Genomic DNA, 27955 nt, shown 5'->3' with positions numbered 1-27955 from the left:
CTGAGCTCCTCTTTCCAGCAGACCTCTGAGCCGGGGCCACAGCTGTGGCGCGGACCGGCAGCGTCTCCCTACAGCAATTGTTTTTTGATAATGCGTAGTACGTGTAGTACAGTCAAGCAAAAAGAAAAGTTAACATCATTTTTTTTTTACTACCAAAATATAATCTGAACGCTTTTTAGGAAAACAACCTTGAACCCTGGACTTCTTGGGAAGTAACGCCGCTTTTCTGTGCAGCGCTGAGGCACCAGGTGGCGGCGGCCGGCGCGGGGTGCTGGCCCGATGGCCGCCCGGGCGGGAGGGGCCGGGCCGGGAGGCGGGAGCGGGGAGGCCGTCGCGGCGGCGGCGGCAGCAAGCGGTTCCGGGTCGGCGGCGGGAGCCAACATGGAGCCCGTCGGGCTGGCGGGGCCTCGCTGAGGGAGAGCCGGGCCGCAGCGGGGCCGCGCCGCCGCCATGTCGCTGGGCGAGTACGAGCGGCACTGCGACTCCATCAGCTCCGACTTTGGCAGCGAGTCCTCGGGCAGGGGCGGCTCCCGCGGCGGCGGCGGCCTGCCCGGCGAGCAGGAGGAGCTGCACTACATCCCCATCCGCACCCTGGGCCGCGGCGCCTTCGGCGAGGCCACCCTCTACCGCCGCACCGAGGTGGGCTGCCCGGCGGCGGGGGGCAGGCCGGGCCCCGGGCGGGCAGCGGGGGGGGCCCTCTCCTCCCCCTCCCCCTCCTCCTCCTCCTCCCCCGAGGAAGGGGGCCCCGGGGGCCGCTGTCAGGGCGAGCGGGGCCGGTTGCGGAGGCTGGGTGCTTGGAGGCCCCGGCGCCCGAAGAACCGCAGCGGGGCTCGCCCCCGGCGTGACTGACTGACAGACAGACAGACAGACAGCCCCCTGGGGTGACTGACAGACAGACAGCCCCGCGGCGTGACTGACTGACTGACAGCAGCCCCCCGGGGTGACTGAGAACAGCCCCGGTGCGAAGCGGGGGCCCTCGGTGTCGAGGGGCGCGGGGTTTGGGTTTCGGCGCGTTTCAGCGTCGCCGTTGTCTCGGTCCACTGAAGTTTTGTAGGAGGGTGCAGAGACTCTGCTGACGCCGAGAGAGTCCTCATTTTTCTGTGTTTTACTCCAGTCGCAGGGGACATGGGGGCATCTCGTCCAGGTGAATCGCGTGTGAGTGGCGTTTCGGCTGGCCGGGGGAAACTGGCTGACAAGCTGGCGCTGCCGTTGCTCGCGAGGCATTTAATCTCGTCCAGTTCGGTTGTAGTTGTGCTTTTTAGCGGCTGTCAAAGAACAGCGCTTGACTTTGTTCCCGAGGGAAGTTCCTCAGCATTTTTTTCTGTGGGAAGGCCACCCTGAGGCGTCACGGCTTGAACAGTCCTACACCGTTCACTCAACCGATCACGCATAGCGTCTCTGACAGCGTGGGTGGGCTGAACAAGGGCAAACTGGATTGGTTCTCGTTTCCTCAACTTTTTTTTTTTTTTAGGAATACATGGGTATTTGTAATGTCTTATGGTCTTGTATGAGATCCTACAGTTAGGGGACTGGAAATATGCTGTTCTCCCATTGTTGAACCGGAGTATGTTTTGTCTTTATCGAAGCAAAACGAACTCTGTCTTTCCCTGGAAATCTTGTAGTATGGTGTTTTGGGTGGGTTTTGTTTTGTGGTTTTTTTTTTTTTCAAAAGGAGTGCTGGCCATCTAGAAAGATGGCTTCAGGCCATCACTGTTCCTAGTGACAAATGGAAAACCTCAAGACTTATTGTTGTGAAGAATCTTTATCTGAAATCTTAAGAGGCAGGAAAGTCTTTTTACCTTCCCTGAAATTTTAATTTCCTGCTATAAAGGCACATACTGTTCTCTTCATAGTAGCGTGTTTTTAATTAAAAGATGTTTTCGTGTTTCAGGATGACTCACTTGTAGTGTGGAAGGAGGTGGACCTGACCCGACTGTCAGAAAAGGAGCGTCGTGATGCTTTGAACGAAATTGTTATCCTTGCCCTCTTGCAGCATGAGAACATCATTGCGTACTACAATCACTTCATGGATAACACCACGCTGCTGATTGAGCTGGAGTACTGTAATGGTGAGATCCCTCCTCCCACTTACAAACAGGCGGCTGCCACATCACTGTGTCACCCTGCTGCAGAACTTGCAGGGAATATTCCTGGGGTGTCCTCTGGAGCGGAGGAGTGGAGGTGAATTCTGCTGTGTAGCTCCTGAGGAAGAGATTGAACCCTTCTGACTGATTTGTGTCTCAGGTGCCAAAGAAAGAAGCCCAGTAGTTAGTGCAGGCAGTTCAGGCAGCACATGGTTTCTTGAGTCTTCTGAGTAGCTGGTGCAGTGAAGAAGTGGGTTATTGGTAATCTACACTTCTAATGGGCCTTGCTGTGTCCTTTTAGTACGACAGTGGGAAAAGATCATGAGGATATTCGTGCCTCTCTGCTAGTACAGAGTGGGGCTGTTTTCCAGTAGTGTCACTTAAATAGACCCCTCTGTCTGGCAATTCTAAATCAAAGCTTAAAAATCTACTGGCACACTGCAGTTGGGACTTTTTTTCCTGCCTTGTGCTATCAGCTTCTACGTTTACTGCTTTTTAAAAAAAATCCAGTTCTTCTGGTGGTGGAAAAAACTTTAAAATTCCATCCAAGAGTAGATCAGATGCTATCGTTTGGAGTTTGCAGGGGAAACAGTCCCAGCTGAAATGGAGAGGTGGAAGTGTTCAGTATGAGGGTCTGAGCTGCAGCTGCTCTTAGGCAGCTGGAAGAGAAGGTCGTATACAGCTAATACTGCTGGAACAGGGTACCTGCCTAGAACTGCAATATGGTTCCTGTGTGGGTGCGTGGGACAGCTCCCCTGGCTAGGTATCCTGTTTGGGTGTTACGTTAAGCCTTGGCTTAGCAGAAACTTTTTTTGTTGGAAAAGGCTGTCATCATCTTGGACAGATTGTTTTCACTGGGACAGGTTGGGGAGGACAACTGAATTGTACAAAGTATTTTTGAAGGGTTTCAGAGACCCTGGTTGGCAGGTTGGCCAAAGCTGGTTTTGCTTCTCTGCTTTTTGTTCTTATGCCGGGTGGACTCCAGTGCGAGAGTAGGGGAATGTTAGCTGGTGTATCATTTATTTTGTGTGAGTTATTTAGCTGCCCTGAGAATAGTGTGTGCTTGGGGCCATTATAAATTCATTGCAGGGCATAGAGAGAGGCTGCGTAGTACTGATGTCTGTGCTTTGTTAATGTCTCTAAACTGATTTACTTTGGGACACTAAGGGATGAATACACAGCCTGTATTGCCTGAATACATCTGAGTAGTATGGAACCAGGGACTTGAGAAAAAGGGAATTTAATTTAGACTTACAGATACTGGTTTTGCCTATGTGTCGACAGTTGTTTGTGTGGCTTTTGTTATAGTGTACCAGTCCAAGATAATCTGTGAGTTTTTTAGAGTAAGGCTGGACTAGTCACTCGCAGACAGTCCTCAGTATTCAAAGCTTTTACTGTTTAATTGGCATGTCTCTTCAGGAGATCTGGAATAGACTTTCAAATTTGAGTATTTCCCCCATTTCACAGGGGAGGAAGCCAAGTTGTTGATTTATTTGTCTATGGTTCTGTATGTATACCATGGTGCCATAAGACTTGGATTTATCATGGAATAACATCAGTGAATACATATGAAATAGATGTGGGAAGAAATATCCTATAAAGTACATTTGTTGAAGAGAGAATAGAGTGTTGGAAGGTTAGATGTGGTTAGATGAAACAAAGAAGAAAGTAATTTGTTTTTTTCTTTTTGGTATGTGTGCAAAGTGGTATTGGTTATCTGAGTCAAGAGCTAATTTGTCTCCTTGTTTAGGATTTTGGCGATGTAGTACCTGTCATGCTGCTCTTTGGTTCAGAAAAGCTGCAAAAAAGATGGCAGAAAATCAAAGTTGAGCAACAGAATTCACTAAAAGCCTGCATAGTCTGAATTGCTAGGAAAGAGGTTCATAAGAAAAGGCAGAAGTGAATATTTTGGTGAAATTGTGAATGTGACGAGTGATTTGTGAATGTGAACATAAGGCAGAAAAAAGAAATGTTGAGAGGTTATAGCAAGGCTGCATGAGAAGAAATTAAGTGAAGGGAATCCTAATTAGAATATCAGAAAAATGTTTGTAACATGGAAGTCTGAAATAAGTCCCTCAAGAAGGCAAAGGAGCCATTGTGACCTGCTTCGGACATCTACAGCTTGACAGGCCCATGGAAATCACACAGCAGGAAGCTGTCTTGCATCATATCTGCGAGAATGGGAAAGGGCTTGGTGTTCCGTTACTATTAGGACATATTATATGATAATTGGGAAATGGAATAGCAACAGGATGTGATCAGAGATTTGGGATTTACTGCTAGGATGCTAATCTGATGGAGTCTCACTGCCTGCAGCCCTCAGCATCGTTTCTTTTAGCTCTCCTTGATTTCCAGTCTGCTGGCTTGAAATTGTGAGGTTCCCTGATGAAGCTGCTGATTTCAGGCTTTGGTTGGTGCTGCTGCTGCTGTCAACGCTTTTTGGATTCTGCATTGATGTATTTGGCAGGGCAGATGAAAGAGAGATGCAGGTCAGAGCTGGGCAGTAAGTGGGGAAAGGCAGGAACTTGTGCTTTCGGGGACTACTCTGAACTTATAATTGCTTTCTTTCTCTTTCTTTAATGTATTATGTATTAATATATATAATGCTGAGCAGGACAATCTCACGTGATTTGGTGTAAAGGTTATAAATGTTTGCATATCCCAAGAAGTGCTTACAGGTGAAAAGTAGGGACTCTGTAGCCTGTCTTACTGATTCACTTTTCAGAGAGTATTAAATGGTGGTGTTAAAAAAAGAGTCATCTCTGCTTAAGCTTAGATATGCCAGTGAAGTTCTTAGATGGAAGAACTTAATTTTGTGAGTGCCTGACCAGCTTAAGTGAAGAGTGCTGAGGGAGAGCTGCAGTGATTCATCAGCTCTCTTAGGGGATTCCCAGCAGTACCTGAGCAGAGTAACTGCTGCCATTAACTAAGATGAACCTCTCTTTCTCACTCATAATTACAGGAGGGAACCTCTACGATAAGATTCTGCGGCAGAAAGACAAGTTATTTGAAGAAGAGGTAATTTGGGCTGGTTTGAGGGAGCAGTGGGGCTGGCCTAATGTTCTGGGGATCTGTCTGGTTATCTGCGTATTCATACAACATTTTTTCCGTAGCGCTGGTGGGGAGTTTGTGTGTATATCTGGGGACTGGTATCCTTCATCTCCTCTTGAATATTGCAAGCATTTATTGACTATCAGAAAATTTTGTTTTCCTGTTTGGCTGTCTATAAGCAGCATAAACTTCCAAGGGAGGAGTAACAAAGGAGACTGTTCAACTGACTTTGGTCACCTTATCATCTTGGCTAACATTTCACTTTAAAATCTCTTTCTGTGTTTATTCCTGGTTGGTACTCAGTTTCTCTCTCAACCATTTTGTAGCTTGCTTTCCGAGTAATTACCTTGAATCTGTCTCACCATAGGTTTTTTTTGTTCCTTTTTATTTTTTTTCTTTTTTTTTTTAATTTTTTTTGCTGTCTGCTTCCAACTCAGCTTGAGGTGATTAAATAAGATAAATAAGTGTAATCATTAATGACTTTTAAGGCCTTCTGGCTCATGGTGAATATTAAATGGTCACAGTTCATATTCCAGAGAGACCAACTGTAGATCTTTTCCAGGTGGTCCTTAGCTGTTACTCATAAATCTTTTCACTCATTGAATTCTGTAATGCTTCTCAGGACAGACACTGTGAACAGCACTAGAACAATCTACCTCTTGGAATATCTTTTCAGAGATTTCCAAAACAGGAAATTCAAAATTTTCATACTCCTGAAAGAGCATCTGAATGGCACGGTCAGGGTCTCTCGCTGTGCCTCTGTGTGACAGGGATGTGTGGGTTTTTGGGGGGAGTTGTTTTGAGCCTCACATAAAGCTTTTTATTCCTGCCCTTGCAGATGGTGGTTTGGTATCTCTTCCAAATTGCATCAGCTGTGAGCTGCATTCATCGAGCAGGAATTCTGCACAGGTAAGTGTGGCATGCAGTAAAGCTAAGGTAACCAGTGTGGTTCGTGGATGTGAGTGCAGAACTCCTGGAAATAGCCTTTGCTTCTGTGTTTGAAGCAAGCACTGATCTTTCCTCCAAAGTGTAGCTGGACTGCCTAGATGTTAAGCATCACTTCCATAAAGAATTTTTATTGGGCCAGAAACCATCTTGTGATAAATGCGCAAGAAATTTTGTGTATGCAAATAGAATTGTTGTCTTTGATGCTGCAGCTTTGTGAACAAAGAGTTAATCGGCGTAGGAACGAAGGAAATTTGTGCTTTAGTGACACAGCACAGAAGTGTTTTCGAAAGTGGGTAGGAAGAACAGTTACCACAGGCCAAAGGTGCTTTCTGCCTGTTCCACAATTAATAGCTTCAAACCAACAGGTACATCCTTTTGTAATGCCTGGAGGCTAACGGTGATGAAGACTTTGCATTGGTGCATTGCTGTAATGTAACCTGTGCGAAGATTTGTCCTGCATTTGGCTGAACATCATTTCTTTGGCTTGTTATTTAAGGAAGTAATATAGCTTGTTAGCTGGTAGTGGTAATGTTGACATTGACTCTGAGATCTTAATGAGCAGCTAATTATCTTTTTCTGTTGCCCTTTTCTGTTTGGGAGGGGTAAATCTCATGGCTTATGTGTGCTTCAAGGAGGCCATGATGTTCTGGGGAGTGCCACACACGCAGACAGCTGTTTCCAGCATGGTTGGATCGTGTGCTGCACAACATTCTTCTCCAACTAATGAGCATAGCTGTGTGAGGATGTTTTCTGTGGCATAGCAACCTGATTGCTACTGTTCTGAATCTTTGGTAGTTGGCAAGCTTTGCTGATCAAGGGTTGGTACCCCACTCTCAGCAAAGTAGTGCCAAAGTTTTTGACCTAAAGCAGATGTCATGTCTGTCCAGCTTTGCAGTGACTGCTTACCACCTCTGCTGCCCATCTTCATAGCAGGGTTCACAGTCTAGGAACTTGTGTGGCCACGGATCCTTCCATAATAATGAATTGAACAGTTATTTAAATGTTTGCAGTGATTTCCTTCTGCTGCAGACATTGTCAGAGTGACCCAGGACTTTGCGATGCCCCAAGTGGATGAATGCAAAGTGCTGCTTTACTTGATGTTGTCCTGATCTACACTGGGAAGTTGTTGATGGTACGTTAGGAAAAGGGGGTGTTACAAAGTTGTTGGCTGTGGGAAGCATATGATATGGTGGGGGCTTCCTCTCTGTATTTACAGCCTCTTATATTGACCTGTGAAACTAGACATAAATTATTCTGTCTGTGAGAAAGTGTTTTCAATGAGATTTGGAATTCAGCATTTTTGTGGCCATCAGCCTTCTGACCTTCTGGGATAGTACATCGTGTTATAAAGCGTTGTTCTTGAGGCATAAGGTAGAAGGATGTTATGCGTAAGTTCTAGAGTGGCTTCTGTTTCACACCCTCTGTATGTGTGTTTATATTTGCATACATACATATTCATGCATACGTTTGTGGTTTTAGTGAGCTCAGCGACTCCTGGCTTGGGTCTATTTATAAAACCAGGAAAAATAAGACCTGCTCAATGACCTTCATCGGAGAAGAGACTTGGGGGGGGGGGGGGAGGGAAACTATCTTTGATCTGTGGCCTTTACATAGATGTCTGGAGCCTGAGCTTTTAGACTGTGTTGTCGTTTTGTGGGGAAGTGATAAAACATGGATAACTGCAGTTACTGCCCCAGTACTTGGGATCAAATTGCCTTTGGAGAGCTCTGTGCGTGAGAGAGAGAGTGCTGGCAGAGTAGCAAGTACCTCATTTGGGGAGGGAGGTATAGCAGTGTATGGAAAACTGTGAAATCCAGAAATATGTTTGAGTGTCTGCATTTCCTTTTCTCCTTTCAGAGATATAAAGACATTAAATATCTTTCTAACCAAGGCAAACCTGATTAAATTGGGAGACTATGGGTTGGCAAAGAAGCTGAACTCTGAGTACTCTATGGCCGAGACTGTGAGTATCTGCCTTTGTTGTGTGCAAACTGAGGTGTGTTTTTCTTTCATCTCTGCATGCCTTACAGAAGACCAGGGATGCTGTACATTCTTGCTGCTTGTTTTCCTTTCCCTCTTCCCTCAGTTCAGAGGGTTGTCATCAGCGGCGCTGAGTCTAGTTGGAGGCTGGTAACTAGTGGTGTCCCTCAGGGGTCAGTACTGGGCCCAGTCTTGTTTAACTTCTTCATCAACGACCTGGATGAAGAGTTAGAATGTACCCTCAGCAAGTTTGCTGATGACACCAAACTGGGAGGAGTGGTGGATACACCAGCAGGCTGTGCTGCCATTCAGCGTGACCTGGACAGGCTGGAAAGTTGGGCAGAGAGGAACCTGATGAGGTTCAACAAGGGCAGGTGCAGGGTCCTGCACCTGGGGAGGAACAACCCCATGCATCAGTACAGGCTTGGGGCAGACCTGCTGGAGAGCAGCTCTGTGGAGAGGGACCTGGGTGTCCTGGTGGATGACAGGTTAACCATGAGCCAGCAGTGTGCCCTGGCTGCCAAGAAGGCCAATGGCATTCTGGGATGCATTAAGAAGAGTGTGGCCAGCAGGACGAGGGATGTTCGCCTTCCCCTCTACACTGCCCTGGTGAGGCCTCATCTGGAGTCCTGTGTCCAGTTCTGGGCTCCCCAGTTCAAGAAAGATGAGGAGCTACTGGAGAGAGTCCAGCAGAGGGCTGCGAGGATGGTGAGGGGACTGGAGCATCTCCCCTACGAGGGGAGGCTGAGGGAGCTGGGCTTGTTCAGCCTGAAGAAGAGAAGGCTGCGAGGGGACCTAATAAATACTTATAAATATCTGAAGGGTGGGTGTCAACAGGATGGGGGCCAGACTCTTTTCAGTGGTGCCCCGCTACAGGACAAGGGGCAATGGGCACAAACTGAAGTACAGGAAGTTCCGTCTGAACATGAGGAGGAACTTCTTCCCTCTGAGGGTGACGGAGCCCTGGAACAGGCTGCCCAGGGAGGTTGTGGAGTTTCCTTCTCTGGAGATATTCAAGACCCGCCTGGACAAGGTCCTGTGCAGCTTGCTGTAGGTGACCCTGCTTCGGCAGGGGGGTTGGACTAGGTGACCCACAGAGGTCCCTTCCAACCCCTACCATTCTGTGATTCTGTGATTTCAATTTCCCTCAGTGTTATCTAAGTAACATTGGCATGTTTGCTGGTGTGTTACAGCCTGTAGTTATCCTTGCTCCCAGGTTACCTTTTGGAGGTCTGTCGCTCTGCAAAGCAGCTGTAGGCTAAAGATGTGTGCCACTGTGGGCATGGAATTGTGCCACAGCCAGTGTAGCTGTGCTAGAGAGCACTACTCTGCTTTCCCTGGTACCCAGGCATGGTACTTCCAAAGGTGAATCTGTGTAATACAAAGGCAGTGCTGTCCAAAGGTACAAAGACAGCAGTGTAGTCACATCAGTACAGCGTTCTCCCTCTGAACTAGTTAAGTCCAGCTTAGCGAGTTGAACTAATTTGGTCATGCTGCCGTGCTAACAGGGGCATTTTGCCTCAGCTGGGTCTGAGATAGCTTGGATGTGCTTGCCTGACATTGAACCGTGCCATAGATGGGTCTCCTGTCTCTTTAATACTCAGACTCAGAGCCGAATTACCAAGAAGCAACAAAGGCACTTGTGCTTCTTATGGTAACCAGCTGTATGGTTTATTGGTAATGCTCTTGGAGAGGGACAAAGCTTTGTAGGAGGGATTAGTTCTGCCAGAAGGCTGTCAAGCTTGGCTTTGTTCCAGACCCTTCCAGAAAGCAGTTTCGCAGCCAGTGTTGTGACCCAGAGTAAGCTGTATTGCAGGCACCTGAAAGGCTCAGCTTGGATTTCCTACCCCGTTAATTTCTGTGATGATCACTAGGCTTGGAAAGGGAAATGTTGTCTGGAGCTCCTATCTGCTACAGGCCTTTGTTACAGTTTGGGATGCAAGCCAGCTTGCATTTCCCCTTACCAGGCCGTATTATTAGATTTAATGCAAGCTATTGGTGTTCTGTTAGGATGTGTAGTTAAATACTTGCCAACCTCCTTCCAGAACGTGTGTGCTATTGTGCAGTGGCACAGTAAGTAGGAGCTGAAGGCTACTGCATAAAGCCCTTGCTAAGCTGGGCTGCAGCAAAATCATTTCTGTTTCATCACATTTTTCATGGCCCTCTGGCTTTCAGAGAAAGTACAGTCTGTGCTATGAATTTCCAGGTTTGTTTTGCCTGTGTTGTGTGTGTTCATCTACACTTGCAAAGTTTTTTTTTCCTTTTTCACTTCTGAAAAATTTTGAACTAGCTAACTTCAGCGGTATTTCATTCTGTATATGCTGGCTGTGCTCTGGGCTAGTTGCTCAGTTTGTGATCTAATGACCAGTGGCGGTTTGGAAGTCTTTTTTGCTGTGAAAGAAGTGCAAAACATGTTATTGTCAGTATTTGTAATTCTAACAGTCAAATTATGATTTTGTAAAATGTTTACGTCTTGCTTATTAGATGCTGATTCTTTCTCACATTTACCAAGGAAGACATAGAAGGTGTGTCTGTGTTTGTCTTACAGAAAGCGTACGTTATCCTTTGCTTAAAGAAGGTTTAGGTATAGTGTCCTAGTTCTCCGTATGATACTCCAGCTAGGTGGGCTTCTAAACCTTCCTGTGGCTAGGACTCGCGTCACTCTGTAGCTGTCACGCTCTGTGATGGGAAATGGAAGGGAAATGGCAGATTCTGAATGTGCCCGTTAGGTATCTAGCATACTAGCAGAGCCTAATGAAAGGCAGGCTTTGTAGTCCTTGGAGCTTTGCTGAGAGACTTGAAAAGAAGGCAACTAGAAATATTTCCCCTTCTTCTAAATTCTGTCTTTTTGATTTTATTTCACTACCTAGTTCCTTGCTAGGGAATGAACTCCATTCATGTGGAACCTTCGTTCTTAACACCTTTTATCATGTTTGTTCTGTGTCTCCTTCTTGTGACTTTAAGCTATGCCGCTATGTCTGTTGTAGCTGGGAGGGCTTCTGTATTTAAATTCTGGGGTTTAGGACTTTGTGTGTGCTGAGGGTGTTTGGTTTAAACCAATTGTTAAGGAAAGCCCGCTTCTGAAGTGAAAGCCTTTCAGGAGGAACTCGTGCCAGCTTTCTACTTACTGATGCAAAAGTAACCCTTGTTTCGTTGGAGGCAGAGTAGCCTTTGTCCTGGCTCTGTAGCCTCCTCCTGTGTTTGGAGGCTTTGCTAGATCCCCTTTCCTTCAACCTCTCATTAGGGTTTCAGTATGCCTGGTCAGTACCTAAGCCCCTGATTACCTCAAAGTGTGGTATATTTGAGAGAGGGGCAAGTCCTTGCAGCGTTCTCATGACTACTGCTCTATTGAGAAGTATGTACTACCTCAGGATCTGAGCAGAGGGGTGTCTAGGATCTTCTAAGAAACTCAGGCACAGGCTTGTGGATGAGAAGGGCAGAAGCGTGCTTGTCGTTCCCATCCCTCCAGCACGTTGGTGGGGTGTGTCATCTGTGTCACTCCAGAGCTGTGCCTAGCTCTGATGCTCATGGGCCTGTGTGAGCATAATGGATGCAGAGCTTGTGAATTGAAGACTGCTGAATCATTTCTGATTTTTAAATGTTCTTTTTTTCCTAGCTGGTGGGAACTCCATATTACATGTCCCCAGAACTGTGCCAGGGTGTGAAATACAACTTCAAATCAGATATTTGGGCAGTGGGCTGTGTCATCTTTGAGCTGCTTACTCTGAAGAGGACCTTTGATGCCACTGTAAGTCTGCAAACCAGGATGTACTGAGTAACCTTATTTTGTATCACCCCGAGATTCACACTTGGCTCATAGTTTGCGAAACTTCTTTCTTAAACCTTTTTAACATTTTTCTTTTGTTTAAATCTGCTGATTAATTAAACAGTGGCCTAGGAGTGCCAACTATAGCCAGAGAAGATGGCTGCACGATTTCTCATACCCTGCACTGCAGATGCTTCTTTGGCTTCTGCCAAACCCATCCTTGTCTGCAGCCCTGGGTTTACCAGATGCAGAATACAAGCTGTGCTAATTTGTATCATGGTTGTGAAAGAAACATGCTTTCCTGTACAAGGAGGAAGTTTGTGATTGTGTAGTCTTTTTGGTTTTTTCAGCATTCCTAGCTGTGAATTTTTTGTGCAACATTCTGTAGCAAAAACTTCCAGCCTCTGGATTTCATAAGATTTAATCCTGTTACCCTTTCTTAAAGTTTGGGTGCAAGAGGAGTGTGGTCAAGCTGGCATGGGGAAGGTGGAAGGGAGCGTTGCTGGCTGGCATATGTGATTTGCCATCTTCTGCCATGAGATGGGAAAAGCTGCTAGCTGCCATGGTGCAAGATTTTGTAACCCTTAAAGGGACGATGTGAAAATACCATCCTTTCCTGACTTCCTTTCATCATGCATATCGAGTCCCCAGTAACTTTGCTGCTGTGTGATGTTTCTATGGCAGTATGCTGCATAGGAGATGTCGTGCAGAGAGCAGCCGATCCTCCCTCCACTGTTAGGGAATTTGGTGAAAAGCTGGACGTTGCCACCAAGTCCTAGCTATCAGAGGTACCATTTCTGCAGGAATTATTTATTAGATTTCTGGAGAACCTACTAGGCAGGGAAGAAGAAGGATGTGTCCTGATCAGAGAAGGAGGAAGAAAATAATGGTGGCCTGTAGCACCTCTCCCCGTTGGACAGATTGTCCAGTTCAGTTCGCTTACAGCTGGTTTCTGTCTAGAATCCCCTGAACCTTTGTGTGAAGATTGTACAGGGAAATCGCGCCATGGAGGTTGATTCCACTGTCTACTCCCGAGAGCTGATCCAAATGGTGAATTCCTGCCTTGATCAGGTTGGCAAAGTAGTTTTTTAATTTTCAGACACCCCTTCCCAGCTGCCTAAGCCGTGGAATTCAGGGACTAAGGGGAATGACATGCCTGTTTCAGCATGAGGGCTGTTGATGCAGAGTAATTTCTGTGAGGCCTGAGGCGTCACTAAGGCTGGGCTTCCTACAGTCCTCTGAAAGCATTTTCTCAAGATGCCATTCAGTCCTGCAGGCTCTGGAGGGGTGCTGGGTTTACTCTGACAACAATTATTTAATGGGCTGGCAGAAGCAATTATTTTCTGATGCAGTGCTGTGGAGGTGGGAGCATCTTCTCAGTACAGTGTCTTAAGGTTCTGGCTTCCTGACCGTGACTCTGGCTTTTTGCAGAGGATTAATTTCTTGAAAGCAAACATAGTATTGATACCTTCAGAGCATGGAAGTCCCTCCTGCACATCCCTGGCATTTATGCCCGTTCATTCCAAATACTTGAATTAATTCCTTCTTCTTGTGAAGGGGGTCTGGGAAGGAGGTCCATACAGGCTTGAATGAGGTCTTCTGACCCAAGATTTCATTGCAGATGTTGAGCATTTCCCAGAGAATGACTTGTTGCTCACTTCTTTCAGGATCCAGAGAAAAGACCCACTGCAGATGAATTGCTTGAACATCCCCTTCTCAGCAAACGCAGGAGGTAATCAGATGGTCTTGCCTGAAAACTGGACAGGTGTCAGGGAGATCAGAAGGGTTTGTGCAGACTAGTGGCATTTATGCTTTTGTAGCAAAGTCCTTAAGTTAATTTGACCTGATATGAGGCAGTTGCTGAAGTACACTTCATCCTCTTTAGGAGAGAAGTGCATTCTGGCGTTCTTGTCTGCTGATCAGTCCCTATGTTCTGTTGGTGCATGGTTATGGTGAGAAAGGTCTCTGCATCCTTTGTCTTAGAAACTGTTGTATTGAGAACCTTGACCCATCCCTTTCTGAGGCTCCTTTGAGGAATGCTGATTCTCGCTCTTCAAATCTCTGTGAAGGAAGGGTCACAGAAATCCTCCTATGGTCATTGGAAAAGGCGTTTTGAAATACACGTATCGTGCAATATAGAGACCTCGCTTTCTCCCTTTGTTGCCTCGCTCTTCTGGAGAGAGTTGCACTGAAAGTGGCCCATTTTAGCTTAGTTTGACCAGCAGCCTGCACACACGGTCTTTTTGTGAAAGGTGGACCATAATTCTGGACTGTTTGGATCCTACATTTGTTGCTTTGGGGACAGAAGACTTATTCCTTTATACCAACATTCTTGGTGGTCAGCAAAGTTTGAGTCTTACCTTGCTGTATGCACTGGTAAAAGCCCAAATCCTGATAATATTTAGCCTCTTCATTCTTGTGCAATATGGATATTAGGTGGCCACATTCTGGTATATATGTAGTTTGTTGTCCTCGGCTCTCCTGGAAGTTTGCTAGCTGTGTGCTATGTTACTTCTGCCCTACTTACTGTGTATTGCTGTGAGCAGGTAAACAGCTGCCACATTTCCTCCAAAAGGGAGCAACATTTTGTTGGAAAAGAAAGCAGTCTGTGTGTGCTTCTTGTCAGTAAATTGCTTTGGGCAGTGTTACTGTTTCCTAAAATGCTTTTTCTCCTTTGGCAGGGAGATGGAAGAGAAAGTCACACTGCTTAATGGGCCGAATAAGCGACCAAGGTAATTATTTGGGCATGTGTTTGAAAGGAAGTGTGGCAAGAACAGCTCCCTGGAGAGGAACTTTGCTGAGAGTGTTAGTCTGTGACAGCCTTAATGGAAAAGTGTAGTTTAGAAGATCCCTAAATGCTGGGAATTTGACATAGTCATGGCTATTCTACATTTTACTCTACTATATGACAAGGAGTAATGGTTTTAAACTAAAAGAGGGCAGATTTAGACTGGATGTAAGGAGGAATCTTTTTACAATGAGGATGGTGAAACACTGTCACAGGTTGCCCAGAGAGGTAGTCGATGCCCCATCCCTGGAAACATTCAAGGTCAGGTTGGACAGGGCTATGAGCAACCTGATCTAACTAAAGGTGTCCCTGCTCATTGCAGAGGGGTTGGACTAGATGGCCTTTAAAAGTCCCTTCCAACCCAAACTATTCTGTGATTCTATATCCTGCTTATATGTATGGCTGGAGCCTTACCTCAGCAGGTCCCATACAGCTCTGATCTGTCCTACTGAGGGTGTAGTCTTTACAGCCTCCTTATCTGAGGATGCAGTATAGATCCCTCCTGTTGCTCAGATTCCCTTGAGCAGGAAGAATAGGACTGTCTGAATGATAAAGATTAAATAAATATCAATATCTTTCATAAAACATATGGATATGTAGAGGTTCTCCACAGTCCCCAGTAAGCCTGTAAGCAAGGTTGCTCCATGAAGCAGATAGCTTCCATGACATGCATAGCTGTTTTTCTGTTGATTCGACAGATAGAATTTGACCTTTTTTCCTCATAAACTTGGAAGTACTATCTGAGCACTTTATGTGAAGTTGTTCCAGTTCATGGGTGGCTCACAAACAGTTTGCTTTGATTACAATTTCGATTTTGCAGTCTCCTTGTGAATTGATTCTTACCTGCATCAGAGTTACGTTTTTGCCCTCAGATGAAAGCCTGTAATTCAAATAAAGAGGATAGAGGGAACTTAGAAGCTCTTGGATGCTTTTGTATTTTGAGCGAGATTTCATGACCGTTTGTAAGGCTTTCATTTTTCACAAATGAGAACAGTTCCATGGCTGTTCAGTGAAAGCCCAGCCTTTTTAAATGACACAAAATTGGTTTGTAGGCTTTTTAAGTGCTTCCTGGAGGCTGCTTTCTGTACTGTTCTGAGACAGGTTTGGTCCTGAGTCTCTCTATAGCAGTTGAGGCCTCACAACCACTCAACAAAGAGAACAGTTGGTCAATATAAAAACCATAAATGGTTGTGAAGGGGAAACTGATAGACAACATTAGGAAAATGAGTGATGGCCGTGAAAGCAGACTCATTATTAAAAGTATGTGTGCTTTGTGGGGGGGTCTTGTGCAGGTCAAGTACCGTGAATGAGGCTCCCATTGCAGTGGTGACTTCGCGCACTAGTGAGGTGTATGTTTGGGGTGGCGGGAAGTCCACTCCTCAGAAGCTGGATGCCATCAAAAGTGGCTGCAGTGCACGCCAGGTGTGTGCTGGTAACACTCACTTTGCTGTGGTGACAGTGGAGAAGGAGCTCTACACCTGGGTGGTAAGTGAGCGAAGCTGCAGGAAGGGGGTGAGGGTGGGAGCGGACAGTCCAAATCCACTGCTGTCCGTTTGTGAGCCTGGTAGAGTCAAGTGGGCAAGCAGCTTGGAAAAGGAGAGATCTGACTGCAATGGACACTGTGAGGCCATCTGCTTCGGGGCTGACCCAAGTCTCCCAAGGCAAGCGTGTTTTTGGGAGAAGTTTTCCATCATGACAGGAAGTGTTGGAGACTTGCTGTGCACTTGAGGGTTGTAGGTGGTGGACTTGTAGGCCCAGACACTGAGTCAAACATCTCTTCTTCCGCTTCCTGACTACTAGAAATGCACTGGAGGCTTTGTGATGCTCTGTTGGCCTGTGTATTTTTGAGGAAAGTTTTCCAAGATCAAAATGGGTGGCATGAGTGACCTCGCTGTAATACAGATGTCATCTGTGAGGCAACTTGTGGGTGAAACCAGAGATGTCTTATACTAAACAACTCTGCTTTCTATGATGAGTGGAAATTCTGTAATAGTTCAAAGAGAATAAAAAAGTGTTGGCATATAATGCATTTAAAACAATTGAATCCAGTCTTGTCAGGCTTAGCTGGTCAGTGACATTGAGGTATTCTGCATCTCCAGGCTTCCACAGGCTTTTGTATTGATGATACAGAATCTGTTAAGACAGATTAGAAAATACTGGTAGGTGGGTGAGAGGAGAGAGAGCCAAATGGGAGGAGAGCAACTTGAAGTCATTTGCTGGATGTTGGGGCAATCCCAAGATCAAATACAGGTTGGGTGGAGAATAGATTGATGGCAGCCCTGAGGAGAAGGGCTTGGGGTGCTGGTTGATGAGACACTCAGCATGACCTGGCAGTGTGCACTCACAGCTCAGAAGGCCAACTGTATCATGGGCTGCATCAAAGTAAGTGTGGCCAGCAGGACGACGGAGGTGATTCTGCCCCTCTGCTTTTCTCTGAGACCCCACCTGGAGTCCTGCGTCCAGCTCTGCAGCCCTCAGCACAGGAAAGACATGGACCTGTTGGAGTGGGTCCAGAGGAGGGCCACAAAAATGATCTGAGGGCTGGAACACCCCTTCTATGAGGACAAGCTGAGACAGTTGGGATTGTTCAGCCTGGAGAAGAGAAGGCTCCAGGGAGACCTGATTGCCTCCTCCTAGTACCTGAAGGGGCCTACAAGAAAACTGGAGAGGGACTTTTTACAAGAACATGTAGTGACAGGACAAGGGGTAATGGCTTCAGGCTGAAAGAGGGTGGGTTTAGATTAGATACAAGGAAGAAATTCTTCACCGTGAGGGTGGTGAGGCACTGGAACAGGTTGCCCAGAGAAGCTGTAGATGCCCCCTCCCTGGCAGTGTTCAAGGCCAGACTGGATGGGGCTTTGAGCAGCCTGGTCTAGTGGAAGGTGTCCTGGCCTGTGGCAGGGGGGGCTGGAAAGAGATGATCTATAAGGTCCCTTCTAACCCAAACTGTTGTATGATGTTACTGCAAGAATGGCCACTGTAAACTTTCAGGTGGCTATTAATACTTTAGTTTCAGCTTTAACACTATGCAGAATTGTTTTGTTTTTCCTGTAGAATTGGTAGGTCTGGCCACTTCAGTGATATTTGTTTCATGTTATGGATTTCTTTGCAGACATTTGGATTTAGAAAAGGAGGTCAAAAAGCTGAAGGATGAATTTCAGTCCTGCAGCAGGGAGCAGGTTCTGTAGCCTGGGAGATGAGAAGGGAGCAGGGGTTCCTCACCAGCTGGTGGCCTGAGACTGGATCACTCCTTGTTAGCGTGTAACTGCCCAAAAGCCTGAGCTGCCATTTAGAATGTTACCTGCTGTTGCGCTGCATGCAGATAGCAGTGCCTTCCCTACACTAGCTAACACACTTTCTTTTGCTCTTTGCTGTCTTCAGTTGTTCATTTGAGGTGCTGTAATTATTGGCACCATCTCTTGAGTTGTGGATGCATAACCTTACCAGATGTTTCTGCCTTGCAGAATATGCAGGGGGGCACCAAGTTGCACGGGCAGCTGGGACATGGAGACAGAGCCTCTTACCGGCAGCCAAAGCATGTTGAGAAGCTGCAGGGAAAAGCCATTCGCCAGGTGTCCTGTGGAGATGACTTCACAGTGTGCATCACAGGTGAGAGCTGGAAGGGGACCACTGGTCCTCTCACTTTGCTGTGCTGCGGAGATGTTTGCCTTCACTGTAAGATTAGCAGAGCAGCTTTGTACACAAAGAATAAAGTACCGTATGCTACTCATTGCTCAGTTTTGAGGACAGTAGGTGTGATAGTGGAGGTAGATCAACATTATTATACAGAGGCAGATATTGACTCGCAAGCAGGCTGGGTGTTTCACTAAGGATGTGCTCCTTTTTGCTAATGAAGCTGGGTATTGAGCACAGTTCCTTGTGGCTGTGGAGAGTCCCTGCTCTTGTCAGTGCATGTGTTGCCTCCATACATGCCTGTATTAAAGACAGAGGAGTCTGGAGACAAAAATTTAAGTATGTTTGAAACTCTTTTTGGACTGTGTGGCAAAAGAGCCACTCAATGATAAAAGATGTGTATCTGAGATTTGCTATTTGATTCAGAAAGCTTGATACCTGGTAGCTGTCTCTAGTTTTAACCCTGCTCATGCTTTTAAAGATGTGTTAACTGTGGTGTTGTCTGTTATGGAAGAATTTGAATCTCGCTTTATTGATAAAAACAATAATCAACAAGGTAGTTTCCAGCTTATTTTGCCAATGCTGGAAAAGCAGAGGTTTGACAGAGGTAAACTCAGATGCTCAGTGCGCTGGAGGAGTGACTTCGGGAGCAACAGGATCAATTTGTGGGTTTCTGTTCAAGAAAGTGGCAGGTTCAACACAAGATTTTTTGACATTGGTGGCCTGAAATAGCTGCAGGTTGTGGTGTAACGTCATCCATCTTAACATGAACAAGAAAGGACTCCATATTCTCCTGATGACACTCTTCTGCACTAAAGAGGAAGATGGTTATGAAAAGAGGTTGCTCTGGCCATGTCCTGAGAGGTTAGTATGCAGCCTAATCCAACCTCTGTGTGCTGACCAAGCTTCCCTTGTGTCCTTCAGATGAGGGCCAGGTGTATGCCTTTGGCTCGGACTATTATGGATGCATTGGCGTTGACAAGGCTTATGGCTCTGAAGTGCTTGAGCCGCTGCAGCTGGATTTCTTTCTTACCAACCCTGTGGAGCAGGTCTCGTGTGGAGATAACCACGTGGCAGTGCTGACCAGGAGCAGAGAAGTTTACACATGGGGCTGTGGAGAGTATGGTAGGTAGAGTCTCCCTGGAACTCAAGGGCACTGGGGCATGCCTGCTCCAGAAAGCAGCTTGGTGCAGGTGTGTAATGCAGGGCCTGGGTGAGGGCTGTCTGGTGTGTCTGGGGGGCAAAGAACGTAGTTTCTTTGGGGCTTTCTTTCCTTGTAAGAATGGGGAAATGGTGACTGAGCCCTTGGGACTTTGGGCAGCTCTAAGGTGCCACTTGGCTTCCTTGTGGGTAAGGCAGTTGTTCTGTGAGTGGGGTTGGATTGCCTTGAGGACTGGCAGGCAATGATGCATGGAAGGGAGCAGGTTGCTAGTTCTGTAGGGAGACTCCTTTGGGACTATGGAGAGACAGTACCATTTCTTAGGGGAGGGCACCTTGTGAGGCCGTTTCTAACTGCAGTGTTGTCACTGATGCAGGGCGCTTGGGCTTGGATTCAGAAGAAGATCACTACACCCCTCAGAAGGTAGGGCTGCGACTACTACTTCTAAAAATCTGCATGGACATAAAACAAAATTAGTTGCTGTTTGGAAATATTAGCTGTCTGAGGCTGACGTGTTTTTTTCTGAGGTATCGTAAAGTTTGCAGGGGTTTTAACTTTACTTCCTACTTTTTATTTTGCTTCATTTGTCCACAGAGATCATGGCAGAGGGATATGCCACTCCCAAAACAGCCAGCATCATGACACAGAGCTTCACTGCTCTGATCTCCAGCTGGAACTGGAAATGCCAAACTTAATGTTGTAGAAATCATAGTAGGAAATACCAAATTGCATACCTCAGGTCTGTAGAGGAAACTCGCAGCAGCGCAAACAACTGGGAGTCTTTGAATTTGACATTATATAAAGAGTTAAAGATGAGTTGAAAGTAAAACCTTCTTGAAATACAGCGCTATGGGTGATTGAGGTAATCTAACTCATTGGGGGTTAGAAACCAACAAGGATGTGCCTGAAAGCCAAACATCTGTGATCACAACAGTATCACACCCACAGAGCACAGACCCAGCCCTGCTCAGCTTACTGGGTCTGGTGCTTGTGGACCCCAGCTGGCCAGAATGCCTGTGCACCACATTTCTGGTTCCTGTGCTGGCTCCCCAGTGTTTGCTCACGAGGTCTAGAATGCCTTGAATTTCTGCACTGCAATGGGAGTTTCAATATGCTATAGACTTTATGATATTCTTTCACCTTTATTCAAAATAACTGCATTGGGCATTGTCAGTGCCCAGACTAGCTGAACCACTGCTCTAACTCCGTATGTTTTCCACATGCCAGCTTCTGTGTAGTAGATGTTGGGATTTTTGATTTTCTTGGGATATATTTCTTCCACATAGGTGGATGTTCCAAAGACCTTAAACATTGTGTCTGTTCACTGTGGCTGTGATGGGACTTTCCTGCTCACCCAGACAGGCAAAGTGTTGGCATGTGGACTCAACGAATTCAACAAGCTGGGCCTGAATCAGTGCACATCAGGGATCATCAACCATGATGTAAGTGCATTTGGGTCCCTGGCTCCAGCTCCCAGCAGTATATGGGAAAATGGAGGTCCTGTGACAGTGGCAAAGCGTTCATTAGCTTTGTGCCAATTTGTTAGTTCAAATCCAAGGCAATGGATACTGGAATTGTGGGGAGAGGCAGTTTGTTCCTCAGTTTCCTGTCTGCCCTATGGGCTTATGTCAGATCTGAGGCAGTGAAACAAATTGCGAGCTGCTCCAGGGTGCCTTAGCCAGCGACATGGATTCTGGCAGTTCTTTACCATGCCTGTTTTGGGACTGTCGAGGCTAATGTTGTGGCCTGTCAAGAGCTGCTTGAGTAGGTCTTAGCTGATGAGTGTGTGGTTTTTCCCTCTGTGCTTACCCACCTGTCTTTTCTCAGACGTACTGTGAGGTGCCATATGCCACTTCCCTTACTTTGGCCAAGCAGCTGTCCTTCTACAAGATCCGTACCATTTCTCCAGGGAAGACCCACACAGCTTCCATTGATGGTGAGCCCTGCGTAATAAGAAGCGAATGCTGATTGCTGGATTACTTTACATCAGCTTTGCCCTTTCAGCCTGGCTCTTGACATTGAGGGTTGTGTTCATGGTAGTGGGGCTCATGCCTGCTCCAGTAGCCCAGGATTCCTGTTCCTCAGCAGTGTTGGCCTCCTGGCCAGCTGAAGCAGCAACATCAGCTGCTGGGTCAACCCTCCTTTTTTTTAAAGGGAGGAAAGAAAAAAGTTTGGGGAAGAATCATTCTCTGGGATAGCAGAGAAATCGTTTATGCCCAAGTTAGTCTTTGCCCAAGTGACACCAGTCAGAGGGCTGCGAGGAACCTCAGCCCCCAGCATCAAAAGGGGAGCAAAGGGAGAAGGAACTGGGGAGACGTTTCCAGGCTGAAACCATTCTTCTTGGCTGGCACTGTCCCCTCCCAGCCTGGCTGGCTTCTCAGCAGAGTTCTTCCTGGTCATGGGCTGTTGCTGCTAGTTCTCTGTGCGCATGGCTGCTTCCAGAGTTGGGCCCTGGCTGTGACTGTCTCCTTATTCCTCCTCTCAGAGCGAGGCCGCCTGCTGACCTTCGGCTCCAACAAGTGCGGACAGCTTGGTGTTGGGGACTATAAGAAGCACCTGGGAATTAACCTGCTGGGAGGCCCCTTGGGGGGTAAGCAGGTGATCAGGGTTTCATGTGGAGATGAGTTCACCATAGCTGCTACTGACGGTGAGTGGGTCTTTGCAAAGTTGTGGTGGGTTCCTCTGATCTAGATCTGCAGGGCGGTTAACTGTCTCCCATTGAGCGTTTCCTAGACCACCCCTGCAGCACTGCACTGAAGTAAGGAAATCCTCCTAGGCTGGGGCTGTCTGGCCCTGTTAGTTGTCCTAGTGCAGCGCCAAGCATTTGCTGTCCCTGGGGCTGCAGAGTGCCAGCTTGGTGGCTGCCTGTTAGATTCATTATCAGTTTGTTCTCCCGCTGGCAAAACGGAGCTGGTGGATGAGATACTTTGGGACAGCAGTTAGAGCAGAGAGGCTGTGACCCTTGTAGTGACAACAGGCCAAGAAGGAGGGAGGGAGTTGAGGGTCCTGAATCTTTCTTTCCTCAGACAACCATATCTTTGCCTGGGGTAACGGCGGGAATGGGCGTCTGGCAATGACATCAACCGAGAGAACTCATGGCTCGGATATTTGTACCTCATGGCCTCGGCCAATATTTGGATCATTGCATCATGTTCCAGACTTATCGTGCCGTGGCTGGCACACCATCATCATTGTTGGTAAGTGTAAGTTTAGGATGAAATTTTGGGATCTTGGTTATGATGATGTATTGTTGGCCAGGACCTAGATTATAAATCCTGCCTGGGAACAGGCCAGGTTGCTGTTGGGGAATGTGGCAAGCTGCTCTGAGCTCTAGGCCTGCGACATTGGCTTTGTTGCGTGCCTTTGTAGGAGTTGTCTTGCTTTCCATGTGGCGCTCTAACTGAAAGCATACTTCTCTCCTTGCAGAAAAGGTGTTGAACTCTAAAACAATTCGATCCAACAGCAGTGGCCTGTCCATTGGTACTGGTGAGTAACCTGCCCTGGGGAGCTGTGGTTTAACTCCGTTCAGTGGTTAGTTTGAGTGGATGCAGTTTGGTCCTGTAGCATGGTTTCTCTGTGTGTGAAAGACCTCACAACATGGATGCAGCAGGAACTTCAGTTTGACAAGGAAAAGCTGAGAGGAATTCACTGAAGGGAGCTGATAAGGGAAGGGGGGCTATGGGACAGCTGCTGGAGAGATGGAGTCCAGTTTCTTGGACCTGTGGGAGGGCTGGGGCCAAGAAGCTGCAAAAGACTGGCACACAAGCCCTTTAGGGGAGACCTCCAGGGAGTTGAGGGAGATGCTGCTAGCATGTGCTCTCACCGTGGACATACAGCCCAAATTTCTGCATCTTCTCTGCTCCAGCTGGGGTTTGGCAACAGGAATACCAGAGGTGGGGAAAGTATAAAGTTTTCACTCTCATTTGCTAGTGGCTCAGAGCTGCACAACTGGAGGAGGAGAGGAAGAGGATAATGAACAGGAAGCAGAGACCCCCAGTCCCAGTGGAGGCTTTCGGGGAACCATGGAAGCAGATCGTGAGTTGGGGGGCTGGATCAGCACCACAGAAGCGAAGGGAGGCAACAGTGCTGACAGCAGCTCCTGCCCTGGCTGGCTGCGGAAGGTAATGCGGTGTCTCAGAAATGCCTTAAAACGGCGATCTAGGTGGGGGAAAAGCAAGTGGCCCCTTCCACCTTTAAGCGATGCTCTGAAAGGTTCTCAGAGCTGTGCTGCGCAGGGAGCCCTTTAGGCCTCGCTGCCTTTTTCACCACAGGAGGGGGTTGGTGCATTGGTTGAGGAGATGGAATCAGAGGCAGGAAGGCTGACCTGACGGTGCTGCTTTTGTGTCTCCAGGAGCTGGAGAACGCTGAATTCATCCCCATGCCTGACAGCCCCTTTCCTCTGAGTATGGCATCTTCGGAGCCTGAGAAGGAGACTCTCCCTTACCAGAAACTTCAAGGACTCAAAGTGGCCTCTGAGGAACCCGTTGGATTAAACGAGCCCAAAACAGAGCCCTGGGTAATGTTATCCAAGTGAATGCTTGGCCAGAAGTTCTTGGGGACTGTAAATGGCAATGTTTGAATTATGGGGAGAGCTGAGAAGAGGGTGTTGGATTGACCTCATTTGTCTGGATGAAGAAAAGAGGGCTGTTGATAATCAGAGATGATGCTGCAAACAGAATCAGCATCTGATTGCAGGCGTTTTCTGTCCCAAGAGGAGGTACAGACCCCAGGCTTAGGGAAAGGGGGAGTAAACCAGATGGGTTTTGGGGATAGGAGGACAGGAGCCACTTTCCCAGAAAAATTAGGAAGTTAGTGGGTTTGTACTGAAGATGTAATGACTAGTAGCTTGCTGACCTTGCCTGCTAGAAGTTTGGAAGTTGGGAAACGAGCTGGGATAACGCTGTCTGTGCATGGCTTCAGCTGCTGGCCTTGCACTCAAACCTGGCCTGACTTCCCTCCGTGTCTCTGCAGCCTCCTTGCCTGAGTCCAACCTTGCCATGTGGTGAAGGGAAGGCTGCGTCTCCTGTTGCAGGCTGCATGTGCAGTGCTCTGCAGGCGGAGGTGACGCACCTCCGAGGCCTGGTTTTGCAGTGTCTGGATGATCAGAAGAAGCTGCAGCAGGAAACCATTTGTCTGAGTGCCCAGCTCCAGCAGTTCTGCAGGGGGATGGAGGGAATGCATCAGGTGAGGACCCATCACCTGGGTGCACATCCATGCCCAGGGCTCACTACACTGGTGGTGGCTCCTGTGCAGATTGTGGAGGCTGCGCAGAAGGAAGCAGCTCTTAACAGGTGTCCCTCTTAGAGCAGAATGGGGGGGACTCAGCATGGTGCCTGTCTCTTGTTTGAGCTGCTGATGCAGGCTCTGGTGGTAGCAACGGGAATGAAGCCAAGACGAGTTTCCTGTGAGGACAGCTCAGTCCTTGAGGGACCTGGGATTCCCCTTTATTTCTCCTGGTGAGAAGGGATGAGCATTCGGATGTCACAGAGAGTCCCAAATGGCTGTGGAGGTTTGGAACTGTGCCTCGTGCAGCTCCTGGCTTCTTTGCAGCTAGTCCTAGAGCTGTTTGGATAACTGCTGTGTGTTTTGGCAGGTGGAGGTTCATTCCAAAGGAACACAGACAGCCAAAGAGGAGATGGAAGTGGATCCAAAACCTGACTTGGATTCAGATTCCTGGTGTCTCCTGGGAACGGACTCGTGCCGCTCCAGCCTCTAGTCTCCTGAGCCCACTGGGATCCATCTAACTTCACAGCACACTAACCGAATGCAGAGAGCGGCTTTCCTGGCTTCAGGTCACTCGCAGACAAGGAGCGAGGCCGGAGGCTCCAGAGCAGCACCCATGTACGTTTGATATGAACTAGGAGTGAGTTTGAGAGGGGAAGGGCCGCTGAGCTCTAGGCCAGCTCAGTGATTGAAGCAGCAACAGCTCCTCTTTGTACCTTATCTGTCAATTCCGCACGTGAAGCAGAACGGCCCCATCACAGCGATGGCTCCAGTAGCAGCTCGTGGCCCTTTCATTGTTTCACTGCTTCTTGGGAGCTGCCTTTGGGACCCCAGTATTCATCACTGCATCTCTAGATGAGAGGAGGAGACATGTTTTGTACTGAAGCTGGCTGAACCCTAAGACTCGCCACCTTCACTTCAGAGGGGTGAAGGACTAGGATCCTCTCCCTACTGCATGGTAAGGCCCGGCCGGTGAGGCTGCTCCCCTCTGCTCAGGGGCAGAGGGGGTGGAGAATGTCTCTTTCTGGAGGCAGCGGAGATCTTCCTGTCAGGGAGATAATGGCAGACAGTGTGTCCCTGGGCTCGAGGCACAGCTTCTGGCCACATGGCTGTGTCCAGTGGCCTGTATAGACAGAGTTCAAAGGCTTTATTCTGGGTGCCTAGAGCTTTCCAACTTCCAGGCAGTGCACCGAGGTGAGTGAATCGGGTGTTGTTTCCAACAGCAGTAGCGGGGACTGTCCGAGATGGGATCTCTGGTTCTCGGTTTCAGACCACCTGCTTCCCAACCAGGTGACAAGCGTCTGGGCCTCAGACGAAGCCACCCATTTCTTGCTCCAGCTGTTCAACTTGGTTTGGGTGCCAGAGCTTCTGGTTTCTTGGCATAAGCCCATAGCTGCTCCCTGCTTGGCTTCTGTTCTGCTCAGCCCCTGGTGCCCACCCTCTGCGTGGGTGTGGGAAGAATCAGTGTTTTTCCACTCAGTGTTTTGATGAAGCTGGAATGCAGCTTCCTACCCAGAATAGGTCATTAATGCCGTGGTCACAGGATGCAGCCTTCCCCAATGACCACGAGTGATCAAGTCTCTGTCTGGAATTCACCTTCTTTCTAGAAGCGAGAGGCTTTCCCAAGAAAATTGGAGATGGGAAAGGCATGGTCTGATGCTCAAGATTTCCTCATTTCCTGTTAGACAATGAGGTTAATTTTATTCCCCTTAAATTTATTAGCAAAGTGAATTTGAACTAAGGTTTTGGGATTGGTAGGATCACTGGGAGCAGCTAGCCTCCCCTGCCTTACGTGAAGCCTCTAAGGAGTCCTGAGTCCCTCTCACCTTTTGCTGTGAGAGTGGAGTTGTGACCTCATTAGGCTTAAACCATCCCCATCAATGGCATGTCACTAGAATTGCCGTAGGTCTGTTGGAGTTGGGTATCCTGCCACCTCTCCTAGACTTCTTCCTTTGAGAGACAGTTCTGGGGGAGCCAGCATTCCCTGTTTGTCTCTAGAGGTGGATGCCAAACCATACTGCTTGTAACTTACTCTCCTTAACTACTTCTTTGGTGCCTGTTGCTAGTATCTTGGAGCTGAAACAAGTGCAGTCTCTCCAGTGCGGTGTCCAGGGCAAGGATCGTACCGGTGTGCCTGTCCATCGTTACCGAAGGAAGGCTAGGAGGACAGCCCTCCTGGGAGGTGATGAGCGTCAGGCACCCTGGCGTGGCCACGTCCCTTAGTCGCCCTTGTGACTCTGCTCTCCTTTCCCCTCGTGCGTTGGAGCCAGTCCTCAGGTTAGGGTCCCGGCTGGAGGGTGGTTGTTGCGGTTGGGAATGATTTGAGTTGGTCACGCTGCGGCAGTGCCTTTGAGGAGTGAAGCGTGGAGCCTGAGCCATGTCCAATAAGCCAGCACCAAGCTGATGGGAGTCGCTCTCCTGCAGTGCACTGCTATCCTCATTTCTCAATGCTCTGCAGTTGGGAAGCTAGGTGCACAGACTGGATTCCCCTTGGATCTAGCGGAGGATTAGGGTCCCTGACAGAGGATGCCCTGTGCTCCGCAATTTCATATGTGCCTTCGAGGATTCACGCTACCCAGGTTGTGCCTGTTACAGACCACAGATTTCACACCAGCCAGCTATGCAACCAAAAAAGCAGTTTAAAGCCAGCACCTTCGTCTTGGGCTGAAAATGGAAGGGCAAGTGGGCAGAAGTGCCTTTGAGCAGTTTCAAACCGTTTTTACTTCTCCCCTTCTTGCAGTGCTAGCTCCGTATGTGTTGGTCTCCTGCTAGTATTGCTACTGAGTTGTTATAGTGGAACACAACTTACGCCTGCTCTGACACTCTGGCTGAAAACTAGTTTGTCGTCTTTTTCTGAAAGGTTAAAGGGTGTAGTGGTTTGGAGTTTCTGTTTAAATAAATATTTAAACTCATTGTCCTGTGTTCAGAGTGTTTTGGGTTTTTTTTCCAAAGAGGAAGGGGAAATATGCATATAGTCAGCTGGCTTCATGGCATTCTGTTGTTTGGTTGGTGGTGGTTTTATTTTTGCTTATAGAAAGAGGGCCAAGGGGCTTGCAAGTTCTTTGCTATGGGAATAAAAATGTCAGGTTCTGTGTCCCTTCATTAAAAAAACCTTAAAAAAACCCAAAACAACAAACAAACAACAAAACAATGCTTTATTTTGCTGCTGCATCTCCTCCTAGTGACGTCAGGGGCTTTTTGTGTGTGTGTGTGTGTTTATTTCAACGGTTTGAGTGCCAAGTGGGAAATGAGTAATGGGAAGAGAGAGGCTCAAAGGGAAGAAGTACCTGTTTCTCTCGGAACAGCTTCTACTGAGCATTAAG

The 27955-nt window shown here is 47.7% G+C and overlaps 1 protein-coding gene across 1 annotated transcript; it reads left to right on the top strand.

Annotated features, from left to right (window-relative positions):
- Positions 1-366: 366 nt before the first annotated feature.
- Positions 367-27545, top strand: NEK9 (NIMA related kinase 9). Its single transcript, XM_075426102.1, has 22 exons — positions 367-639; positions 1892-2069; positions 5047-5102; positions 5974-6044; positions 7941-8046; positions 11680-11811; positions 12790-12900; positions 13497-13561; positions 14511-14561; positions 15910-16102; positions 18082-18226; positions 19175-19375; positions 19786-19832; positions 20696-20851; positions 21237-21345; positions 21895-22056; positions 22436-22606; positions 22836-22895; positions 23340-23530; positions 23761-23925; positions 24381-24593; positions 25003-27545. The coding sequence occupies exons 1-22, from the start codon at positions 451-453 to the stop codon at positions 25123-25125; spliced, it is 2895 nt and encodes a 964-aa protein (XP_075282217.1). The 5' UTR covers positions 367-450; the 3' UTR covers positions 25126-27545.
- The last annotated feature ends 410 nt before the right edge of the window (positions 27546-27955 follow it).

The sequence above is a fragment of the Opisthocomus hoazin genome, chromosome 7, assembly GCF_030867145.1.
Source record: "Opisthocomus hoazin isolate bOpiHoa1 chromosome 7, bOpiHoa1.hap1, whole genome shotgun sequence".
Taxonomy (NCBI): domain Eukaryota; kingdom Metazoa; phylum Chordata; class Aves; order Opisthocomiformes; family Opisthocomidae; genus Opisthocomus; species Opisthocomus hoazin.
Note: the sequence above shows the minus strand (reverse complement) of the source record. Positions and strands in the feature narration are given on the sequence as shown.